General features: G+C 37.4%; 1 protein-coding gene across 2 annotated transcripts in view; it reads right to left on the bottom strand.

The window, feature by feature from the left end:
• The window catches only part of LOC106056811 (G-protein coupled receptor daf-37-like), a 37,842-nt gene extending 14,208 nt beyond the window's left edge, over window positions 1-23,634 (bottom strand). The window contains exons 1-2 of one of the 2 annotated variants that reach the window (XM_056045181.1): window positions 23,363-23,634; window positions 2,633-2,920 (exon numbers count right to left, since the gene is read on the bottom strand). In XM_056045181.1, coding sequence (XP_055901156.1) covers window positions 2,633-2,881 — 249 coding nt within the window. In that variant the 5' untranslated portion in view covers window positions 2,882-2,920; window positions 23,363-23,634. Of the gene's footprint in view, window positions 1-2,632; window positions 2,921-4,740; window positions 4,827-23,362 lie in introns of those variants that run through there. The other variant, XM_056045182.1, reaches the window with a different exon arrangement.
• Window positions 23,635-23,978: the final 344 nt, after the last annotated feature.

The following is a 23,978-nucleotide window of genomic DNA, read 5'->3' as shown; positions in this document are numbered from 1 at the left end:
GAGATTTCTTTACAAAACAAATATGTTGGCTTATTATCATGTTACACAAAAAAAAAAGATCCATTCCCTTTTCCTGGTAGATTCTACATTCAGAATTCCATTTCATAAACTCATAATCGCACACTCGTTAAAGGTCATGTATTAATCCATCACAGAAAAGTGAGGGCCCTAACGAAGGTAAAAATACATATACAACTATTTTAAGGGGGGAAGATTATCTACTTTTTGTGCCGACGTTTCGGCGGGCCGAATAGAACCATATCGCGGGCCGGTTCTGGCCCGCGGGCCGTACTTTGGGCATCACTGGTTTAAATGCTTGATTGCTAGCTCAAACAAAAATCTGGGTTCAATGCTGAGCTGGGCAGGGTGGAATAGTTTAATCACAATTAAATAGCATTTAGTAGATATAATGATACAATTTCTTAAGTCTAGTCAACAGGACCTCATTATCAATCAATGAATATGGAAGTTTTATTTCCTTTTTAAATTTATTTCCTAGTTTTAATTCATTTAGTTCTGTTGTTTTTTTTTAGCAAGTGTACGATTAATCTCGTTTTTAACTAATTCCGAGCTTAAAGACGAATAAACTTCAACTAGAAGCTGAATTCTGAATTAAACTTTTGAAATAAAGGAACCTAAACTAGGGGCTGAATTGAACTTTTGAAATATGGGAACCGATCATAATGGCAAGAGACTAGAATTTCAAAACAAACAAACAAAAATCAGGTTCTTTATTTTTCTCATATAGATCAGGATCGAAACCCAGGACTCTAGGCTAAAACATCGCACTCTTATACTACTCATAAGTAGTTTACACACAATTCCTTTACTTTTTCTGTTTTTAAATTTGTAAGGAATCTCTTTTTGAAGTAGTTTAAAAAAGGAAAGAATATTTATTTATTTTTGAAAAACATTTTAAGTAAAAGATTTTTAAAACATTTGAAAAAAAAACCTTGTTTTTAGGCACGTCGCATTAAATTGAAAAATATTTTAACTCTTTCTCTCCGTTTTTTTTTTACACGATTTAAAGGAATTCTTCATTTTGCTCATGACTGTTTCACTCCCCTTTTATGATTAAGCTTCAATAGATTTGTTGTTTGTTATCAGAAAATGTTGTATTTGGTATAGAATTAAAGGGAAAGCAATCTCTTTTTATATAACACAAAGTCAAGTTTATAAAATTGAACATTATTTTAATTAAATGCGGTCAAATCAACGATTGTATCGTCGATTAGGAGAGAAAGAGTTAAAGAAAATAGACGTTAAACTCATGGAGGCTTGTCGGAAGGAGACCTAATTATCTTATCTTTTGAAGGGACGTCTCTAGTTTATAAGATAGGAAGATAATTAATTAATATAATTTAAAAAAAATCAAAACCTACTTTATGATCTTATAAAATAAGATCGTATCGGTTCTGTTCTGAGATCTTATTAGATCGAATCGAATCCGATTTGATTTAACTCTTTCTCTCCAAACTAACCATGTCAACGTTGATTTAGCCCACATTGAACTAAATTAATTTTTGGATTTATAAACTTTAATTTGTGCTGTGTAAAAAGAGCATGCATTCTCCTAGAATTCGATACCAAATAAAAACATTTTCTGTTATCAAACACAAAAGTTATTGAAGTTTAATCCTAACAGGATAGTGAAATACAAATGAGCAAAATGTATAATTCTATCGGAACGAGGACAATAATTACGGAGAGAAAGAGTTAATCGAAACGTCGTTGAAACAAAAATGGTCAGTATGGGAGTCGAACCAACATTTGCGTCATTAGCTTGGCCCTCCATCAACTTCGCTGCTAGTTTCGGGAATTTCCAGACTACCAACTTTTTTTTCCACCCACCCACCCACCCATGAACAGATTGTAAGCATAGACATAGATAAATATAGACTGGAAACAGGAAGTAACTTCATGTAACTTGAAAACATGTATATCTATTGTTGTCGGATTTCCGAATTCTGAAATGTTGCATGATCTTCAGTCTTAGAGATTAAATAAAACTACACTGCTGTATAATAAAGTACACAAACTTGCAAGACACAAATGTTCGTTTCGTAGAACTCTTTTATCGGCCAGTCTATATTTATTTATGTCTATGATTGTAAGCTAATAGTAGGAAGTAAAAAAGTGAAAATTGTGAATTAAGTTTGTACCATAGACATAAATAAATATAGACTGGCCGATTAAAGAGTTTTATGAAACGAAAATTTGTGACTTGCAATTTTGTGTACTTTATTATACAGCATTTATGAGCAGTATAAAAGTTAAGTATTCATATCTATTTCAGCCACACACCTATATATATTGTAAATAAGGAGGCAGTGTAGTTTTGTTTAATCTCTAAGAATGAAGATCATGCAATTTTTCAGAATTCGGAAATCCGAGTACAATAGATATACATGTTTTCAAGTTACATGAAGTTATTTCCTTCGGCCAGTCTATATTTAGTTATGTCTATGGTTTGTACAAATGAATAATAGATTTCCAATGGTAAAATTCGTTTATTAAAAATGAATAATAGATGTCCAATGGTAAATTTATTTATTACACAGACAAGACAATTTTTTTTCACATGTCAGCCAAATGCAGAGAGGGGGGGGGGAGAGAGGAAGCCCACACTGACCTGTCCAGTTAAGTAGCGGGCAGTTGAACTTTTCATGCTTGGGCGACACCAGACGGCGACGGAGAACAAGTTCCCAATAAATCCCAGGATGCAGAGGATGGGCCCCACGATGGCGCTCATGATGTAGTGTAGCTGGAGCGCCATAGTCATGTCCGGCCCGGCTACAGCCGTGGAGTTCATTAAGCCGGACGAGAGGTGGGAGGCAGTGTCAGGCCCACTGGTTGTCCACAGGAGCGAAGTCGTGTTCATTGTGTTGACCTTTCAACTCTTGACCTCGTGAACTTTGTTCTAGTTGAGGTGAATAAAGGCGTAAAAAGAGCAATGTCTATTAGATGGACAGTATAAAAAAAATATTTAAAAAAAAATTATTGACACTACCTAAAACCGCGGTTCTCAACCTTTTATGCTCGGCGGCCCCTTTTTACCCCCCCCCCACTCTGTTGCGACCCCTTCTACACACAAACATGCAGCAATAGAAGAATAGACAATAACAATCCATATTTTCGATGGTCTTAGGCCACCCCTGATAAATCGTCAAACGACCCCCAAGGGGGTCGCGACCCACAGGTTGAGAACCCCTGACCTAAAAAAAGAAGGACATTTTTCAATGAACCATATGAAATAACAAATTTAATAAAATATTATTTCTTTTTATAGTTTCAAACAAAGGGAAACAACCGAAAATTTCAGTCTATAAATAATTTTACTTATAATCTCATAGAGTCCAGGCAAGGTCTGGATTTTAACCCACAGAAAAAAACATTGTTTTTTTTTTCAAGTTCTTATACATGTGTTAAATAGTGTGTGTGTGTGTGTGTGTGTTTCTTTGTGTGTTTCTATGGTGACGGTGGGAAGAGGTTATCCATGCAGTGTGAATGATGCAAGATAAAAGGCTGTGTCGTCAGCTGTCTTAGGTAGAACAGACGACTTCAGATCGCTAGAGTGAAAAGACATGTTTTTGTAGTGAGTTAGATTTTGTTCAAAATACCATTTTTATATTATTGCTAAAGTCTATTACCACATTTATTTCATTTTATCTCTGTAATAAAATGTATAGCCAGTATCACTCATATAGGAGTCATCATCGGTTTTATAAGTTAAGATGCAATACACCTACCGCAGTTTAGCTGCACACCAATAGTTCGGTTCTACGAGTCAACGACCGCCAAGAACCGTACGTAAAACATTTAATACACAAATATATTAATTAAAGAGACACTCCTATGGACGTGTTGATTTAATTGTTTTGAATATAATTGTAAATAATTAAACTCATTCTTGATAAAAAGACAATATAATTGTAATGTAAAAGAATATACTTTTAAAATTATAATACATTTGTCAGTAAGAGTAATGAAAAAAAAGTAATTTAAAAAAAACGGTCAAAAAAGTGATTTAAAAAAAAAGTACATTTATAAAGTAATTTTAAAATTCTAATTTACAAAAAAAAAGTTCTAATGTATCCATTGCAGTAAAGAAGCTTAAGGGAAACATACGTCCAGATAACCATCCGCATCTCCACTACCTCAAAAAAAAAGATCCAACCAGGCACACTGAAAGAGGAAAGAGACCCCCCTCAACTCAAGAAAACATTAAGAAACTGGAACAGACACAAAATAGAGCAGTGAGATTCATAACAAACGAATATTCACATTTAACCAGAGTAACACCTTTAGCAAAATCACTAAATTTAGAAAGCCTTCAGGACAGAAGGCTCAAAAGTTAAGTAGCAATTATACATAAAACACTGAACCATAATCTTCAAATACAAAAACAAAATTTAATAAAATACTCCGAAAGACACAAAGATAAAGGCACATACCTCGTCCCATATGCTATGACAAATTTGTACAAATACTCCTTCTTTCCTAGTGCTATTAGAGCATGGAATGGGTTGCCTGAGCTAGACAGGAAAACCAGTGACTTGGCAGAACTTAAGTCATTGGTTAATATCCATGACTAAATGCATGACGCGTAGGACGTAATCATCTTCTTTTTTGAAGTAACGTCTGTATTATATAAGATAAGAAGAAAATTTCTTCCAGAAGATTCACTATTGTGAATAATCTAAGTTATTTTTGTTTTTAAATAATATTTTGGTTACTTACAGAATTTGTTTTTCACAAAGATGAACAAAAGGAAATACGCTGTAGATCTACAGAAAACAAACCACACCTTTTTTTTAGAATTGCTAGAAATTGGATAAGCTAATCCACTGTCACAAACTACAATTTCAAGTGTAGAGCGAGATTTTAAAGTTTTGTAGAAAGTTTGGTATGAATGAAATCTGCGTCATTCAAAACTGTAACCTGTTGAGTTTGATTGGTCACTTACGTAGGTCTATATTTAGCCAAAATCTAAACGGGAGCACTTGACCTATACTTCACGACTTGGGGTGCAGTTGTAAAACGAAGTTTTAGTCAATTTAAAACTTCAAATCTCCCAGTGTTGTAATAATAGGCCTAGTAATTAGGTCAGTTTAGTCGCAGAAGTGAGATTTTAATTTCAGCTTTCAACTCAAATATTTACTCAGAAATGTAACTTCCATAAAAGCATGTTCCATACACCAGGACATTATAAAGTTTTATATATAGAACATAGTTATGTAGTTAACATTAAAAGAACCATTTTTTTTTTGTTTTTTTCAAAACTATTGTATAGATATAAATAAATTGCTCTCTGATATTTATGAAAAATAACAGTGACAGGAAACTGAGCTAAATTGTGGTAATGTTTAGACCCCCCAAAAATATTAAACTGGTGTAAAGTAAAATCCCCCCTTGAGACTATGCGATCTATGGGTCAAATAATGTAAAGGTTCTGTTTCTGTGGCCAACAGTAAAAGAGGGTATCACGTGGCCAGCACAACGACCAGCCGTCTTTTCCTCAACTAAGGTTAATACGTACTAGAGCTCAGAGGCGCCCTAAAGATCCCGAAAGTAAAAAAAAATTCTAGTCTTCGTCAGGGTTCGAACCCGCGACCCCCGGTTCGGAAGCCGACGCTTTACCACTCAGCCACTTGAATGTGCAAGACATCAACTAAAAAAAAAAGTTCGTATGACAAATGCTTGGAAGATTGCAAGGATGCTGATATCGAAATACACAAATCTAGCTGGGAAATACCCAGGTACAAACTATTGAACTGGAAAGTACTTCTGCTAAGAGTGGGTTAGGTGGCAGATGTGGTTACACAACCGGAAGTGTTGAGAGAGGCTGATGGGAAAGAAGTGCATCCTGAAGTACAGGATACTATCACATGGTTACGTCATTACATCTCTCCCTCTCTTACCCCACCCCATTAATTCACACACTAAATCTTCAGGATAGTCAAAAGAAAATTGAACATTAATGGTTAAAATAGGCCAGGCTTTTTTCGGACAGGGGTCATGTAAAATTGTGTGAAATTGTGTAAAATTGTGTGAAATTGTGTAAAATTGTGTGAAATTGTGTAAAATTGTGTAAAATTATGTAAAATTGTTACACGCGTGAGAAGGATAGCATCAATAGAAACATTTCTCGATTCGAATGACACAAAAGTCTCTGAGGCTTCATTCTGGACTATTGGCAGAAGTTTGTAAAAGGCGGATAATTCCCGCGGGGCGTAGGTTGGGCATCACTGGCGTACAATGTTCCGAGGATTCCAGCTCCCGTACCCTCAACATGGTGCCTCTGTGGAAACGTCTAGTAGTGGAGATTGACGAATAACGGGTTTCCGTTGGGTTACTCTGGCTGAGATTTTTTTTTTTTTTGCAAAGCTTTTATCAACTCTCTCTGTCTGGCCAAAAGTTTGTACACGTTATTTCTCCCAAACCCAATCTCGGATCTAGCTACAATTGTGCGCAATTATTTCTTTTACCTGACAACACAAGAATCAAATTTAAAAAAACAACTATTATTGGTAATAAATTAATTTCTTTGTTATCTCAAGTAAGGGAAAGAAATAGTACTTGACTGAAGTGTTGATACAAGCTGAATTAGTCCCCTTTATAAATTGTCGTCTGAGGCTTATTGCGAATTTAATAACATGACTCATCCAAACTAATTGATACACTTAACCCTTAAAGCGCGTTTGGTAGTTTAGCCTCTAAACATCGGAATTGTGTATGCACTCATTGTAAAACAGTTCAGCACTTTAAGGGTTAATATAAGCTTTGTTTTTACAATCTCTTCCCGGGTATAGATGGCACAGAGACCTGACAACCCAGTCAAACTAGTCCGTCACACCGTTCCACAAGGGGGGTCATCATAGATAGAGCAATAGGAGTGACGGTCCTTGAACAGAATTTGGCAACTACAGTATATGACTGTCAAGAAATTCTCTGTGGTTAGCGATCCCTTCGGCCGCTTACAGTCAGTGGGTGTTAGTTAGATGAACTCAGAGAGTTAGATTTTGTATAAATATCATTTCATATTGTTATTACTAAATTTATATCTCGAGTTGAATCTGTGTATATTGTTAATAAAAATGTATTAAGTTTAAAAATAAGTTTATTCAAGTTATTTAAAGTTCTACATTTCAGATTGAATACGCCCTACATCGGTTTAGTAAGTTTAGTAGTACTAGCTTCCGGGAACTATATTTCAACGACAGACCATTAACACTAGAGGCTCCTGTGACGCCGTCCTACTTTAAGCTCGCATTCGGCGTGCGGTCGTCTCCAATGCGGGATAAGTGTCCGACCCAGCGCCGCTGTTGGGTTGTAAGTACTGTTTCTATACTGTCCACACCAGCCTCTAGCAGAACATGGCTAGGTGTAATGCAGTCCTGCCAGCTCATACCCACTAATCAAATCATAATACTACACCAATACTCTCCATCCTAAAACGATCACATGCAAAAGAGACTTCCGTTGCATAAGATAGCATCAAATCACACAAATACTCTCTGACCCAAAACGTGGACAGGACAAGTGGAGCCTAACATATACCCGTCACATTCAACAACACCGAAGCAAATTTTTAAAATTATTCTAGATCAGTGTTTCTCAAACTGAGTTCCGCTGAACCATAAGCTCCGCGAGGCCCGAATAGGCGTTCCATGAACTTTGGAATAATATCTAGTAGGCCACCACGTGAATTAATCTCTATAATAAAAATTAAGCAAAGTGTTTCGCCAAATTACTCAGAAAATGCGAAGTGTTCCGTTAAGAAAAAAAGTGCGGGAAACCCTGCTCTAGATCCTTGGTCACATACCAATGCATAATTTTCTTTGATTGTATTAGTGTTTCTGTACCTCTTTTTCCTGTTATGCCCTAATCGCGTGTATATAGATTAACCCATTGTTACTTAAACCTCATTAACTCTTTCACCGATAAAATGTATTATCCAAGGCGCGTAAGAACCGGGCGCCAGTTACCTAAACACGTACAGCCCCCAGCTCCCAAAGGGAAGGTGTCAATAGCACAGAGCGTGGTTGTTTAGATTAAATCATAATTTGATTTTGTTTACAATGTCTAAAACTTAAGTATTTTGTTGTTGTTGGTTTTTTTAGCATGTTGTTCCAGTAACGGGACTTCAATCAACCTTGACATATGTCACGGCATGTTACACATGGCATGATGGTAATGCACCACTTGAGTTTTAAGCACCACACTCCACTACGTTCAAATACGTGCTAATAGAGACACAAATAGTAGAGACTTGTAAACGTAATATATTGAAATCAATGTTAATGCACACCAATCAATGTTAATGCACACCAATCAATGTTAATGTACACCAATCAATGTTAATGTACACAGATCAATGTTAATGTACACAAATCAATGTTAATGTTCACACATCAATGTTAATGTACACCAATCAATGTTAATGTACACACATCAATGTTAATGTACACAAATCAATGTTTATGTACACAAATCAATGTTAATGTACACCAATCAATGTTAATGTACACAAATGAATGTTAATGTACACAAATCAATGTTAATGTACACACAAATCAATGTTAATGTACACACATCAATGTTAATGTACACCAATCAATGTTAATGTACACAAATGAATGTTAATGTACACAAATCAATGTTAATGTACACAAATCAATGTTAATGTACACCAATCAATGTTAATGTACACAAATCAATGTTAATGTTCGCAAATCAATGTTAATGTACACCAATCAATGTTAATGTACACAAATCAATGTTAATGTACACAAATCAATGTTAATGTACACAAATCAATGTTAATGCACACACATCAATGTTAATGCACACACATCAATGTTAATGTACACACATCAATGTTAATGCACACAAATCAATGTTAATGCACACAAATCAATTTTAATGCACACAAATCAATGTTAATGCACACAACTTTCATAGCATTTATTTTTGGGCAGTTATTAGATTAAATTGATTCGTGAAGTATTCGTTTTGGGTTAGTATTTTTTTTTTAAATGCAACAAAGCTGGGTATTTTTCTTCTTAGCTCCATGGTTGTTTTTTTTAATTGTAGCAGTTCATTTTTTTTTCCTAGGCATCAATTACCGCCATTACAAACTACCTGCATTTACAACCAATTGATTCTTATTAAGGAACGTCCGAGTGTTACGTAACGCCAAAAATCTTTTTAACCCCTACCCGCCTTGTCAAAGTCGTAACAAAACTCTATACCCCCCCCCCCTCGCCCGTAGAGTACAAGAAAATTCTAATTTTACAAAAGACTTATTTATTTAATTATCATTTTCCCAAATGACATTTTGTATCATATTGTTACGTATTCCTGAATCTTCTGGCTAAATGTACTAGTAGGCACACACTAAAAAAACACTGCAAAGAACTTGACAACTTTCAGCTTCATATAACTTTATTCACTATAAACTCTAACAATTCGACACTGTAACATGTAGCGTAGAAGACTGTACAATATCTGGTAGTTTATAGTTAGCTATACTTCGTTGCAATTCATCTCTTCTCAACTTGCATCGAGCCGTAGTCCACTCTACTCAGCTGTTCCGAGTCGTATTCAAGTCTACCGAATCAGAGCCGTACACGTCTTACATCGACTGTATCGACTAACGGCTCAAGTCCACTGTAGTTCGCTGTATAGACTTTAACGACAGTAGTCCACTCCAGTTAACTCTACCCTAATTAACTTGCATCGAGTCGTACACATCTCTCTTCTACTGTCTCGCACAGTAGACAACAGTAACGACGACTCTACCGACGAATGACTTTTGACATTAACTCTCTGGTTTATATAGAGTCCCTAATCGCTCCTCCAATATTGTAAAAACACTGCTAGTACCTTCTGGAACATCACGCGTAAATTCCAGCGAACACTCACTGCTGTGTCATCTCGCCGGGGTCACACGCAGTGACCTGTACCTGTCACTGTTCATTTCTAACAATATCTATACAAAATTTCAAAGACCGCATCACGAACCAAGAGTTTAGAGACAGTGTTACTGCAGCGATTGGACCCCATGATGACCTACTTACTGCAGCGATTGGACCCATGATGACCTGCTTACTGCAGCGATTGGACCCATGATGACCTGCTTACTGCAGCGATTGGACCCCCATGATGACCTACTTACTGCAACGATTGGACCCATGATGACCTACTTACTGCAACGATTGGACCCCATGATGACCTACTTACTGCAGCGATTGGACCACATGGTGACCTACTTACTGCAGCGATTGGACCCCATGATGACCTACTTACTGCAGCGATTGGACCCCATGATGAGCTACTTACTGCAGTGATTGGACCCCATGATGAGCTACTTTCTGCAGTGATTGGACCCCATGATGACCTGCTAACTATCGTAAAAAAAAAAACGCAAGCTAAAAATCTATGGCCATATTACAAGATCTTCGGGGCTCGCACAGACCTTCCTTCAGGCAAAAAGAAGAGGCAGACAGAGAAAGCGATAGGAAGACAACATAAAAGAATGGACGGGCCTGACATTGAAAGAGGCTCTTACTAGAGCGAAAGACACAGAGGAATGGAGAAAGACGGTGGACGAATCTTGCATGGTGCCCCAACGGTCCAACAGACTAAGGGAAAAGGTAAATGTAAATGAAAAAGTTATAGGAAAAAGTATCGACTTCTATCGGCGCTGTGTATTCAGTTTGTTTCCCACCAATACTGTACATATTCATTGGGCGGCCGCCGGACCCAGCCCGTGGGAAAACCTTTAATATATACACACACAACAACGGAGTGTGGAGTATAGTCATAGTGGTATAGCGGCAGTATAGACCTTCCACGCAAGTGGGACGACCACTGTTCCTGTTACTTCATTTGAATATTTTTGTTACGTAACAAATCTTCAGACCTCCCCCTCTACTAGTTACAAATCATATCCCCCTCTCCCTTAGTCTAAACTAATTGATACAATTAGACTTAATATAAGCTTTGTTTTGTTTCGTTTAATAGTATTTTTATGTTTTTCTTGTAATATCAGCATTTTAAAATTTCCACAAAACTTCACAAAACTGCAATTCGTTCGCGCATTATGTCGTCAAATCATAACGCATGTTAATTTGACCTTATGACGAGGTGGATACTAAACAAGCCTTAATTGCACCTGGTCTGACAAATCTTGGACTTTGCGTAATCAGCAGCATGCCGCTAATAAAGGCTGTCTGCTGTCTGGCTGACAAAGGGAGAGAACGCTTGTTATTTGATCGCTCGTTAGCTGATTGGGCCCCTTTCAATGGCGTAGCGGGAAGGGGCGGTAAGAGCGGGTCTATTTCCTGTGGTATTTTAAAGGGAGGGGGGGGGCACTACCTTGCGTTATTTATTTTAAAATGATTAACTAATTGGTAATGGAAGTAAAGTGGACAATATTGCAGGCTGATTCTCTTCTTATTTCCACCAGATTTAAATGTTTCTACTTTCATCTTCATCTACATTTACATTTAAAGCGAATAATTTCCCGAGATCTAGGTTGTGAGAGCGCCTTGACAGAGCACGCAACCAAGGTTCTCCACTCCGTTCAGTCACATGTCGAGATATATCTTTAGCTTTTCATGCTTTCTTCAGGCGCCCCTGTCTGCGTATTACCCTGGAATATCTGTCTGTGTATTTTCCTGACACCCCTATCTGTGTTTTTCCTACACTTCTATCTGTGTATTTTCCTGACATCCCTGTCTGCCTATTTTCCTGATATCCATGCTGTGTATTTTCCTGACATCCATGTCTGTGAATTATCCTGACACCCCAATCTGTGTATTTTCCTCACACCCGAATTTGTGTATTTTCCTGGCATCCCTGTCTGTGTATTTTCCTGACATCCCTGACTGTGTATTTTCCTGACACCTCTAACTGTGTATTTTCCTGACACACCTGTTTGTGTGTTTTCCTGATACTCCTTTTTGCTTGTTTCCATGACACCCATGTCTGCTGTTTCTATGACACCCCTGTCTGCTGTTTCCATGACAACCCAGTCTGTTTGTTTCCATGACACCTCTGTCTGCTGTTTCCATGATACCCCTGTCTGCTTGTTTCCATGACACCACTGTCTGCTGTTTCCATGACATCCCATTCTGCTTGTTGCCAGGACACCCCTATCAGCGCGTTTCCTTTACCGTATCTTAAATATTAACGCAGGCCACTAATTCGTCTCACTTGCCATTATATACATAAAAAATACACAGATATTTATACATTTACCCACACACACAAAAATTACCACCCATTCAATTGAATAGGCAAGGAAACTATAATAATACTTTCAGGATCATTCATATTCAAGTGGCTGGCAAGAATAGACTACAAAGTGATCACACTTTGTCATCAGTTTACAAAACTGAAATGATCTTGTTTCTTGTTGAACAGCACTCAGAGAACCCTGCACTCCATGGATTGATTCAACGCTTTGGTTTTGTCAAGTTTTTCCCTAAAAAATTACGGTTTGTGTTTTCTTTAGTACATGGACCACAAGTTTGGATTTCACTCCCCATTGAGTTCAGACATTGAGCTCAGACAAATAGTTGTGGGCTAATCTAATCTGACTTCGACCATGTATCAATTATTACTTAACATTAGCCACAGAACATTACAAATTGAATATAGTTGATAACAACATTCAGTTCTATAAAATGTTACTTTATTAACCACTGGGAAATCAGTCCAGTCTTCCTAAAACGTCGCTATATCTAATTACTATTCAACTACTATTCAAAACACAGCCTACTTCTAACGTAACGCCATGTTGGTCTCCCGTTCGCCTAAGTCTACTACGTCATTAGTCTTGTCTTACTACGTCATTACTTATACCGTCGCTAAAACTATACACAATATATTTATCTGACAAAACTAACCTACTCTCTAAACTAGTATATTGCAAAATCACATGCTTCACTACATTCAAGAAGAACACTAAGACTTATCCGTTCATCATCAGACTCAGGGGCGGACTGGGTGTCAAAATAAGTCAAGGCATGTCTATACTCTCCAGCCCACAAATTGTAAATCATATGTTGGACATTCAATTCAAGGCCTACCTGTCCTCTAAGTCTTTATGTCAAGTTTCATTATATATCGATAACTGTACATATGTATACAGTGAACTCTATATCTTTATAAGAAATATAGGCCTTATGTTGCTTTTTAATCGCTAAGTGTGTAGGCCCTAAAAGGATGAAGTCTATTAGTAGCGCTGTCTATGATGTAGGCTGTTACATTATCTCTGAAAATGCCTGTAAAAGATTTTTTTTAACACGACGCCCAAAGGGCCACTATATATGAGATTATTATGAAACCTTTAACACTACAATACGTGTCACAGTTGCTTCCAGGCGGCTCTTGCGGTGGCCCTAACGGCCCATTTTGATACCGACCCACCGGGCAATTGCCCGAATGCCCATATAGCCTGTCCGCCTCTGATCAGATCGTACGTCAAGGCCAGGTGCTGAAAGATTAGCTTCACCAACTAAATCAAAGTGATCGAAACAGGCAGATTCTGACAAAGCTTGTCATCCTGTCATCGTGTGCTCAATTGACTCACCGACGTTCAGGTTAAGTCATTAATAGTTTTAGTACTAGTGACTCGGACCTGTATTGTGGTGACAAAGCCTTCTGATTCATGGTATAGGTGTCCAGCCTTTAGCCACACTAAGGACGCAGCCTCGTCTCACCATGTAACAAAGTCACAAACTTTCCGTAATTTTTCTTCCCGTTTATTATTGTTATTAACTATTATTAGTAGTAATATGTTAGAAACGAACGAGTATCCATTCTCTGGCGCTGCCAGGGTCGAGTTTCGTTAAAGGGAAACAAAATTCATCGTAGACCTTTTATCAGTTTCCACTGAGGAATTTTCTGGTCATGTGTAAGGTCTGCAGCAGCTCCGCCCTATGACAGGCAACGAGAATGTTCCTAGGAATGTTAAGAGCCTTGAAGGTATCTGTGAGGTCAGTTGTCATTATCCCCTCGGTTGATATAACAATTGAGTATATTGTTATTTTAGATAACTTCCATGATACTCAATGCATATACATCGTCTTATAAAAGTCTGAAGAAACAGTTTGCGAATTTCATTTTAAAAAGAAAAAGATTTCGCTATCTGGAGATCAACATTAGTCATTACATCTAGTTAGAGCACATTGCAGACTTCGCTTTCTGGAGACCAACATCAGTTACTTCATCTAATTAGAGCACATTGCAGACTTCGCTTTCTGGAGACCAACATCAGTTACTACATCTAATTAGAGCACATTGCAGACTTCGCTTTCTGGAGACCAACATCAGTTACTACATCTAATTAGAGCACATTGCAGACTTCGCTTTCTGGAGACCAACATCAGTTACTACATCTAATTAGAGCACATTACATACTTCGCTTTCTGGAAACCAACAATTGTCGTCACATCTAGATAGAGCACATTGCAGACTTCGCTTTCTGGAGACCAACATCAGTTACTACATCTAATTAGAGCACATTGCGATCGCGAAATCTGAACATCATTAGTGCTTATAGGTTTTAGAATTCAAAACGAGATAGACGGACAGATAGCACAAAACTATTAGCGGCTTTTCACAACGGGGCCGCTAAAAATAAATGTGAAAACATCACCAACTATAAAGATATAATCGTGGAGTGGCCAGATTGTTTAGACAAAGAGGTTAAGTGCTAATTACATGGCAGGGTATCCTACTTGACCAGGTGCCAGGAAGGTCAGTAAATTTTAGTTCGCAATAAAAATTACCGGACTTAAATACAACTTCCTGGATGAAGTGTAATTAGATGTAATGGATAAACACCACTCCCGGACGTTGTGTAAATAATACAACCGGAAGCTAATCTAAAACCCTGACCTAAATATCAGTAAAGAGACAAGTCCTAACGTGAGTAGAAACCTTCACGTGACCAGTACGGGACTATTCGTCTAAATCTCTAAACGTTAAGAGAAATGTGAAGCTAATTACCGAAACAATTAACAATGAATACTCAGTGGCGTAGCAACTATGGGACGATTTGGGAGGGGGGGGGGGCTATTGCGCTCGCGTTCATTATCAAAAGGGGTCCACATGAAAAGAAAGAAAATATGTTGAATGTAAGAATTTAAATAACAGAAATTTAAATGTAATAACTTTTAAAAAAATGTTTGCAACCTATTGTGTATTAGTGTACGTACAGTTGTTCTTTCTGTTTAGCGCAGCGGTTCTCAACCTTTTAAGCTCGGCGACCCCTTTTTTACAATTCCCCACTCTGCCGCGACCGCCCCCCCCCCCCCGACACACACATACAGCAATAGAAGAGTAGACAATAACAATCCATATTTTTGATGGTCTTAAGCGACCCCTGGCAAATGGTCAATTGACCCCCAAGAAGGTCTCGACCCACAGGCTGAGAACCCCTGGTTTAGCGAGAGAGAAAAAAAAAGGCCCAATGCTTAGATGCGCATGTCTTTGACTTCGCACTCTGAAGCCATGAAATCACAGTTTTGATAACAATATCATATTGTTGTGACTCTACGGTACGCACTCAACGAAAAGGCAAGAGGTAACAATAAACTAGGTATTTATTTACTTATGGATGGTTTTGAGGTCATACGATGAGAATGTATGGGCATTGGCATCGTATTGGTTTCAAAATCAACCACCGCTGAAATCCGCTATCGGAATAATTTAAATAGGCACTCGCTGAACCTCCAAGAAAACATTTAAAATCTATATTTCATTTAGTATGGGGATCCAACCCAGGACTTGTGTGACAGGCTCGAGCTAAATTTGAGATGGCATAAACACGGCTTGGTGTTTTTAACCGAATTGATGTTGGAAATCAAGTGCCAGTGCTTCTTGTGACTGAATTAGAGACAGTATTATAAGCGCACATTCTTAGAAGAACGGGATAAAACGCTATTATTAATTAATATCTATTCGTTTTAAGACACATTAGGAAGTAATATGTAAGCATGTCGTTTAAATATTGGACTATTAGTGTTAAGTTAAATTTTAATTTAGGTGATGGCCAGAGACTGTAGATGTATACGACGTAACCACTGCATGCTACACAAGTAAATATCACTCCAGTACTGCGAGGACTATAGGACGTAACCACTGCCTGCACACTTCATAGATAGCACAAAAAACGTTCTCTCGAGTCAAGACAGCCTAGACCTCCATGACTTTAGCCGGATCCACAACAGTCCTTCTTCCTATTTAAACATGTCTTCTACTCCTAGTGTTTAGTAGTGCTCAGGTGCGCACCACCAGTGTGGCGCGGGAGCACAGTTACAACCATATCTATTGATAAAATAGAATATTGATGCCTACATATACATAAAGGCTGGACACAATGGCTGGGCATAAAATTATATTAAGGTTGCGGGGGCTGAGGGGGTTAAGTGCTTGGCTTTCGAACCAACATCCTCTGTTCAAATCTCGGTGAAGACTGAGATTTTGAATTTCGGGTTAGGGCGCACCTAAGTTCTAATGGGTACCTGACTTGAGTAGGGAAAAGCAAAGGCGTTTGGTCCTGGTGATGGCCACATGACACCCATTCTGCCCTATAGATCGCAAGGCCTTAAAAGGGGAACATTACTTTATAGAATTATAATGCAACCGTCTCAGATGGTGACATATATAGTGCAGCGTAATTTGATATTGAGAGCAAGGGGAGACAACTATTCATCTTTAAATAAGGGACACAAACTCTTTAAAGAATTTATCGCAGATGTTAAGTGGTAAATATCACAGGCTTAAAAGTAACAGTTTCATTTATTTTCTTTTTCTTTTTCGCTCCAAAGAATATGAAAATTTTATACACATTTCAAATATTGTATTTATATCATTTATTTCTCCTTAACATTTGTTAACCTTTTATGGCGTAGACTATAAAAAATTATAATAATATTGTTCTAGACATGACAATAGCAACTTCATATTATACGATTTATCGGTACCCACAAAGGTGTCGCATCTGGAAGAGAAAATCAGTGGTACCGTTGCAAGGGTGAGCGATTGGATGGTTGAGAATAAACTCAAGATGAACGAAGACAAGACAGAAATAATTAAGATTGACACTCGGAACAACGTCTCAAAAGTTGAAAACACAGATTCTTTCTTTATCACGAACTGCCATGTTCCTTATGTCCATGTAGTGCGGAATCTTGGAGTTTTCTTCGACTCAACACTATCTTTCGACCCACACATAAGTCAGCTCTGCAAGGGTCTTTATCTGCAGCTGCGTAGATTAGGCCAGATCCGACCATATTTAACAACGGAGTCAACACGCTAGCCGTGGCATTCATACTCTCCGCCTTGACTACTGCAACGCCGTGCTAGCAGGTATACCCGATGACAAAATAGCTAAGCTGCAAAGTATTTAGAGCAATGTCACACGAATAGTCCTTAGAAAAACAAGACAAGATTCTGCTACTACGCTCTTGCGCATGCTCTATTGGCTTCCCGTGAAAGCGAGAATCGATTACAAGGTCGCCAAAATTTGTCATCAGTGTATATATAACGAGATGCCCTTGTACCTTAGCGAACTGATTACTTCATATGTCCCCCAGAGAGTCTTGCGCTCAATGGACTCAACGCTTTTAGTGGTGCCACGTTTCTCCCTCAAAAGCTACGGTCTGCGGGCTTTTTCAGGGCACGGACCAAAGGTTTGGAACTCACTCCCCATTGATCTCAGACAGACAACATGCTACACCACATTTAAGAAGAACATTAAGACCTATCTGTTTAAAACATTTTTAGATTAATTGTAATTCCAGTTGTCGTGTTTGTGTTTGTAATGTTATTACAGCGCCTTGAGCCTACATTTTGTTTGTTAACAGCGCTTTATAAATAAAATTATTATTATTTATAAATGACTTTAAAATACAAAAAAAAAAACTTTATGCGTCTCAGCTGTAAGGGCCACCCACCGTTAAAAGGGCTAGCAGAAATATTTCAGTTCATTGACTTCACTTTACATTTATGTTACAAAAACTTAGATAAACTTTTTTTCACTGTTACACTGACAGTAAAAATTGTCATCCTTTAATTAAACCGACACGCAGCGTCTTTCGTGTGTGTGGAAGAGAGGCTTGGCGCATTAGTCTGTAGTAGAACTTCTTTCCCTTGTCACTGGTCGTCTGCACATTTATATCAGCACAAACCTTTTGCTACACACACGCTAACCGCCGACGATGATTGCAGCACACAGGGTGCTAAGACACAGTCATTAACATAAATTATGACGTGTTGGCTCTGCTTACACCTGCCACGTGACCTTTTTTTTTGTTCGCCTTGACACTACTACGTACTCTTCGTGAAAAATATCCGTTTGTCTAATCCCCGTGTTTTGTTTTTTCAAAGCTTATATCTTATCTTATCTTATCTTATATAATACAGACGTTACTTCAAAAAAGAAGACGATTACGTCCTACGCGTCATGCATTTAGTCATGCATATCAACCAATGACTTAAATTCTGCCAAGTCACTGGTTTTCCTGGCTAGCTCAGGCGACCCATTCCATGCTCTAATAGCACTAGGGAAGAAGGAGTATTTGTACAAATTTGTCCTAGCATATGGGACGAGGAATGTGCCTTTATCTTTGTGTCTTTCAGAGTATGTTATTAAATTTTGTTTTTGTATTTGAAGATTATGGTTCAGTGTTTTGTGTATAATTGCTACTTTACTTTTGAGTCTTCTGTCCTGAAAGCTTTCTAAATTTAGTGATTTTACTAAAGGTGTTACTCTAGTCAAATGTGAATATTCGTTTGTTATGAATCTCACTGCTCTATTTTGTGTCTGTTCCAGTTTCTTAATGTTTTCTGGAGTTGAGGGGTCCCAAACGGAGGATGCATATTCTATTATTGGCCTAACCAAGGTTAAATAACATTTTAGTTTTATGTTCTTAGTTGATTTATAGAAATTTCTTTTAATAAACTCTGATGATTTGTTTGATTTTTTTATAGTTTCATCAATATATTTACTCACTCTGTCTGTCATACCCCCCACCCCCCCCATTTGCCCAAACTGGTTCCAGATTAGCGATAGAATCTAGCGCATCGAGAAAGCTAAAAGCATGACATAGCGCTAAACAAAACAATTGGTAAAAATGTTTCTAATCTTGTTGTTGGTCTAGATTACTCTAGATCTATTACAAATTTAATTACTTGACTGGTCCAAACTACTTAATACAATGACACTTCTTTGAAGCTTTGTTTTATTTTTTTAAGTATTTTTATTGTTTATTTTATTTTCTATGTTTTTATTGGTTATGCTTTTATTGGTTATATTTTTATTGTTCTTGATTTTACACAGTGTAACAAAGCAGCTATTCAGATTTCCAGTGTCTGTATTGCAGTACTAATGATAATATGAAAAACTACTTATTAATTGTTGTTTTAAATTATGTCTGACTTAAATGCATACTAAATAGATTTTTTCTCCTCTTTAAAAAATAATAGTAAACATTTTTTGAGTGTACATATAGTACTTAGTATAACAAAACTTACATAACGTTACAATACAAATATATATAAAAAAAAATTGACAAAAAAATCTAAACATAGGATATCGGTTTGTTAAAGTATGTTACAATGTCGTCTCCCCTGATAAAGAGCCTCACTTGTTTGTTACTATTAATAGTGAATAGTTGTAAAAGTGATGTATTTTTATGAAAAAACTGCTTGCATAAGTGATTTTAAAAAAATTCGAACACTCATCTGGGGGGGGGGGGCACCCTCAAGTGGGGGGCCGGGGAAATTTTCAAATTCTTCCCCGCATCCCCTACCATAGCTACGCTACTTGTCTTGAGTGCTGTCACCAGTGAAAGAGAAAAATGGCGCGGATTGAAATTCTTTTAGTAACGGTATTTTGCAAAAAAGGTCATTGCCCAAAAGGTTTATTATGTCGTTTTGAACCTGTCATGCCTTGCATTCCGGGTCATTTTCAATATTCATATAAATTTTAAATAAAGCCTGGTGCGAGGCTTTTGTATAAATATAATGGTGCTAACTTTCTTTAAAAATGATTGTAAAATGTTTTACATGTTTCGGATGTTCCTTCAGAGTTGAAGATAGTTTACTTCCTAGTCCAAACCTCCCGCAGGACGACGGGGGATGGGAGCGGGCAGGATTTGAACCCTCGACCATCGATAAATCCGAACGACAGTCCAGCGAGCAAACCGCACGACCAGGCATCATTGGAACTATGCACCAAGTTTCAACTAAATACTAAGCATTGGTCAGAGTATGACACTATTCCATGGTCAATATAGTCATCTCTCTATCTTCTAGATCTTTGTTATAAGCCTACTCGCCTAATCAGTTTTATTTGTTTACTAGTTTGGTATTTTTAATTTATTCATTCTAGTTTTGTTAGGTACAATAAATAATTTGTTTTAAGTATCAAATTCATCAAAGAATGCGTTACGAAGAAATAGCGTTAACAATTTTTAAGAGTACCATATTATTTTAATATTGCATTATTGTTTCTTTTAATTAACTATTTCGTAAAGATTACATTGCACACACAAAAAAAAGTAGGAAAAAAAACGAATTGTATGGTCTCATAACAATCCGTTTTGTCATTATTTTCCTTACAGAATACAAACTAAGTAACTATAAAATACGAACTTTTCTTGTTTTTAATGAAGGAAAAAAAGAAACAGATTGAGCTTTGAGAAATTTGAATAATTAGCTGCAATGTCGACATTGCAAATCATCACAATCCTTATAGACGTGATAGTCCTAGTCGCCCCTTCTTTTTTTTTTTTTTGTTTATTTAACCAAATCTCTGTCTCTGTTTCCCAATTCCTGTAATGCTATCAATGGTTTATGAACATGCAGGGAAATAAAAAGGTGGGGGGGGGGGGGGGGGGGGAGGGGGGACGATCTGACAACAGTTGTCACAACAAACGCCAGTCACCATTACTATGAACCTGATCCTTGCATTAAAGCAGGGGTTCTCAACCTGTGGTTCGCGACCCCATTGGGGGTCGATTGGCGATTTGCCAGGGGTCGCCTAAGACCCTCGAAAAAATGGATTGTTATTATCTACTCTTCTATTGCTGTGTGTGTGCGGGGGGGGGGGGTCGTGCCAGATTGGGGAATTGTAAAAAGGGTTCGCCGAGACTAAAAGGTTGAGAACCGCTGCATTAAAGCAACCGAAGGCGCGGGACATATATAGCTTCTCCTTCGTGGTCGAAGATGAGCACATTTCTCATTTCCTATGGACTTGAAGATGGCTGTGAAGTCCAATCCTCGCTTTAAAAAGCCGGCCGCATGTGTGGCATGGGTGGGTTAGGTCAGTTGCAGATAGGCCTGCTTCTTTCTCTCAGCTTTTTGTTGGTTCGGCGCTCTTTCGCCCTGGCCACTCTTCTTGCTTCAAATCTTGAGACTCCGAGACTCACAGCATCACGCCATGAGGAGCGATCGAGAGCCACAAGGACATACACTCCAGATGAAAACAAGAGTTAATGTGTTGCAGTTAATGTGTTGAAGTTAATGTGTTGAAGTTAATGTCTTGAAGTTAATGTCTTGAAGTTAATGTGTTGAAGTTAATGTCTTGAAGTTAATGTCTTGAAGTTAATGTCTTGAAGTTAATGTGTTGAAGTTAATGTCTTGAAGTTAATGTCTTGAAGTTAATGTCTTGAAGTTAATGCAAAGTTTCGTGTTTCGTTTACAATATTTTGAGGGATCTTTTTAGATCCTAGTTTTTAATCGGTTTTTACAAAAGTGCAATTTTTTTAAACTCATCTCCACAAACCATATTACACATTCCTACCCCCCCCCCCCCCCAAAAAAAAAAATCCCACTCAGACACTCACTCTTTTAATAGTCCCTAAGTTATATTCACTATGACAATCATTGCCCAAAAAGGTTTATTATCTCGTTTTGAACCTGTCAGGCCTTGCATTCCTGTTAATTTTCAATATTCATATAAATTTTAAATAAAGCATGGTGCGAGGTTTTTTGTATAATTATAATGGTGCTAACTTTCTTTACGAACTATGCACCAAGTTTCAACCAAATACTAAGCATTGGTCAGAGTATGACACTATTCCATGATCAATATAGTTATCTCTCTATCTTCTAGATCTTTGTTATAAGCCTATTCGCATAATCAGTTTTTTTTTTAGCGGCCCCCGAAAGGGGAAAAGACGCTATTAGTTTTGTGCGAAATGTCTGTCCGTCTGTCCGTCCGTCCCGTTTAGATCTCGTAAACTAGAAGAAATATTGAAAATCCAAATTATACGTTTTTAATTTAGGCAAAATGTCTACTTGTAGGTGTTGTTCTAAAATTGCACTACTACACATTATCATTAATTAAGATCTTGCGATCTATAGGGCAGATGATGCTAAGGTCGTCTGCTTCTTTGCCTAGTGGTTAAACGAGCAGGGTGTCATGTGGCCAGCACAACGACCGACCGCCTTCACTTTCCCCCCAACTAAAGTCAGGCACCCATTAGAGTTGGTTGGCCCTAGGGGCACCCTAAAAATCACTAAATTCAAAATCCCAGGTCTTCATCAAGATTCGAACCCAGGACTCCAGGTTCGGAAGCCAAGCAATAACCACTTAGCTACCGTACCCCCCCCTCCCAATATTATTAACTATTTATATCTGAAACTGTATTAGTTATCTACCCCCCCCCACCCCCACGCGTTCAAAGGGATGTCCCTGTTCTGATAATCCCACTAATCTAAGGATTATCCCTAACTTTCATTCTGACAATTGTCTGGATCTGGAGGAGAATTTTAGATTTAGATCTAGATCTATGTAGAAATAAACATAGATTTATAAAAAAAAAAAAAAAAAAAAAAACTGGGACGAAAAAAAAAAGTTACGCACCATAAACGTATTTTTTTAAAGTCCTTAAAGAGGTAGGAAATGTAATGTTATAATTTAGACATTCAAATGTCGGCTTCAAAAAACATATTGAGTCGAAATTGTGAATTTAAAAACAAACAAAAATCGTTTTTGTTAAATTTAACGCTACGATTTTGATCGCGAAAATGGCCTAGTTGTTCTAGGTGCCATTTCTAGGTGCTATTTCTAGGTACCAGTTCTAGGTGCCAGTTAAGTAATAACAAGTTAAATATTCGTGATTTATCGTCGAAACAGCAAGTAGGAAAACTTGTGATAGTCAGTGAGTCATCAGGGCCAAGGATTTTATATTTTAGAAGATAGTGTAGAATAAACTATACATTTAAGTACTCTATAAAGATTTTGTCAAAACCTATTCTGTAAACATATTATGTCATATAACTGAAAAGTGAAATAATATTAAATTTTTACACGGCATATATAGAAAAAGCCTACCTGGCGACAGATTTTTTCCCCACTCACTGTCACTTGGAATGATGTGTAGTTTCTAATAAATGTATTACATTGTTACATAACTAAATGCCATCCCAAGTCATAAGTACTATACTTAGAGTGGTCCAAGTTAGTGAAGTGCTTGATCTACTTCCATAGAGACAAGAGTTAATGATCAGAACGCGAGGTAACATTTATTTTCATTAGTTCTACCTCCTGTGTTTTTATTTTTCCAACGGCCTGACACCTCTCTCTTTTTTACTCCCTCTCTGCTGACAAGTTCAGTCATGTGACCAAGACCGCTGTGACCCTTAATAAAAAGGATTGAGTTTTTTTTTTTTAATCTTTCGTAAACAAACGAAAGTAATCAGGTCAAAGGTCAGAAGAAGAATAGTATTTGTTTCTGAGGAGAAAAAAAAAAAAGGGGGGGGGGGTGTTAGATGCTTCACAATTTACGTTGACAAAAAAAAAAGGTCTTTGTGATAGGGCTTCTAGTGTTTTCCCAGAAAGTAGGTGGTTTAAGTCCTCAACTGAACTGGGACAATGCTGACCATTATTTTATTAAACTAGATAACGTAACTGAACTCAACTTCGATACAATATGGCTTTTCTTATTTAT

Source organism: Biomphalaria glabrata, chromosome 10, assembly GCF_947242115.1.
Source record: "Biomphalaria glabrata chromosome 10, xgBioGlab47.1, whole genome shotgun sequence".
NCBI lineage: Eukaryota > Metazoa > Mollusca > Gastropoda > Planorbidae > Biomphalaria > Biomphalaria glabrata.
This window is presented reverse-complemented; position numbering and strand designations above follow the sequence as displayed.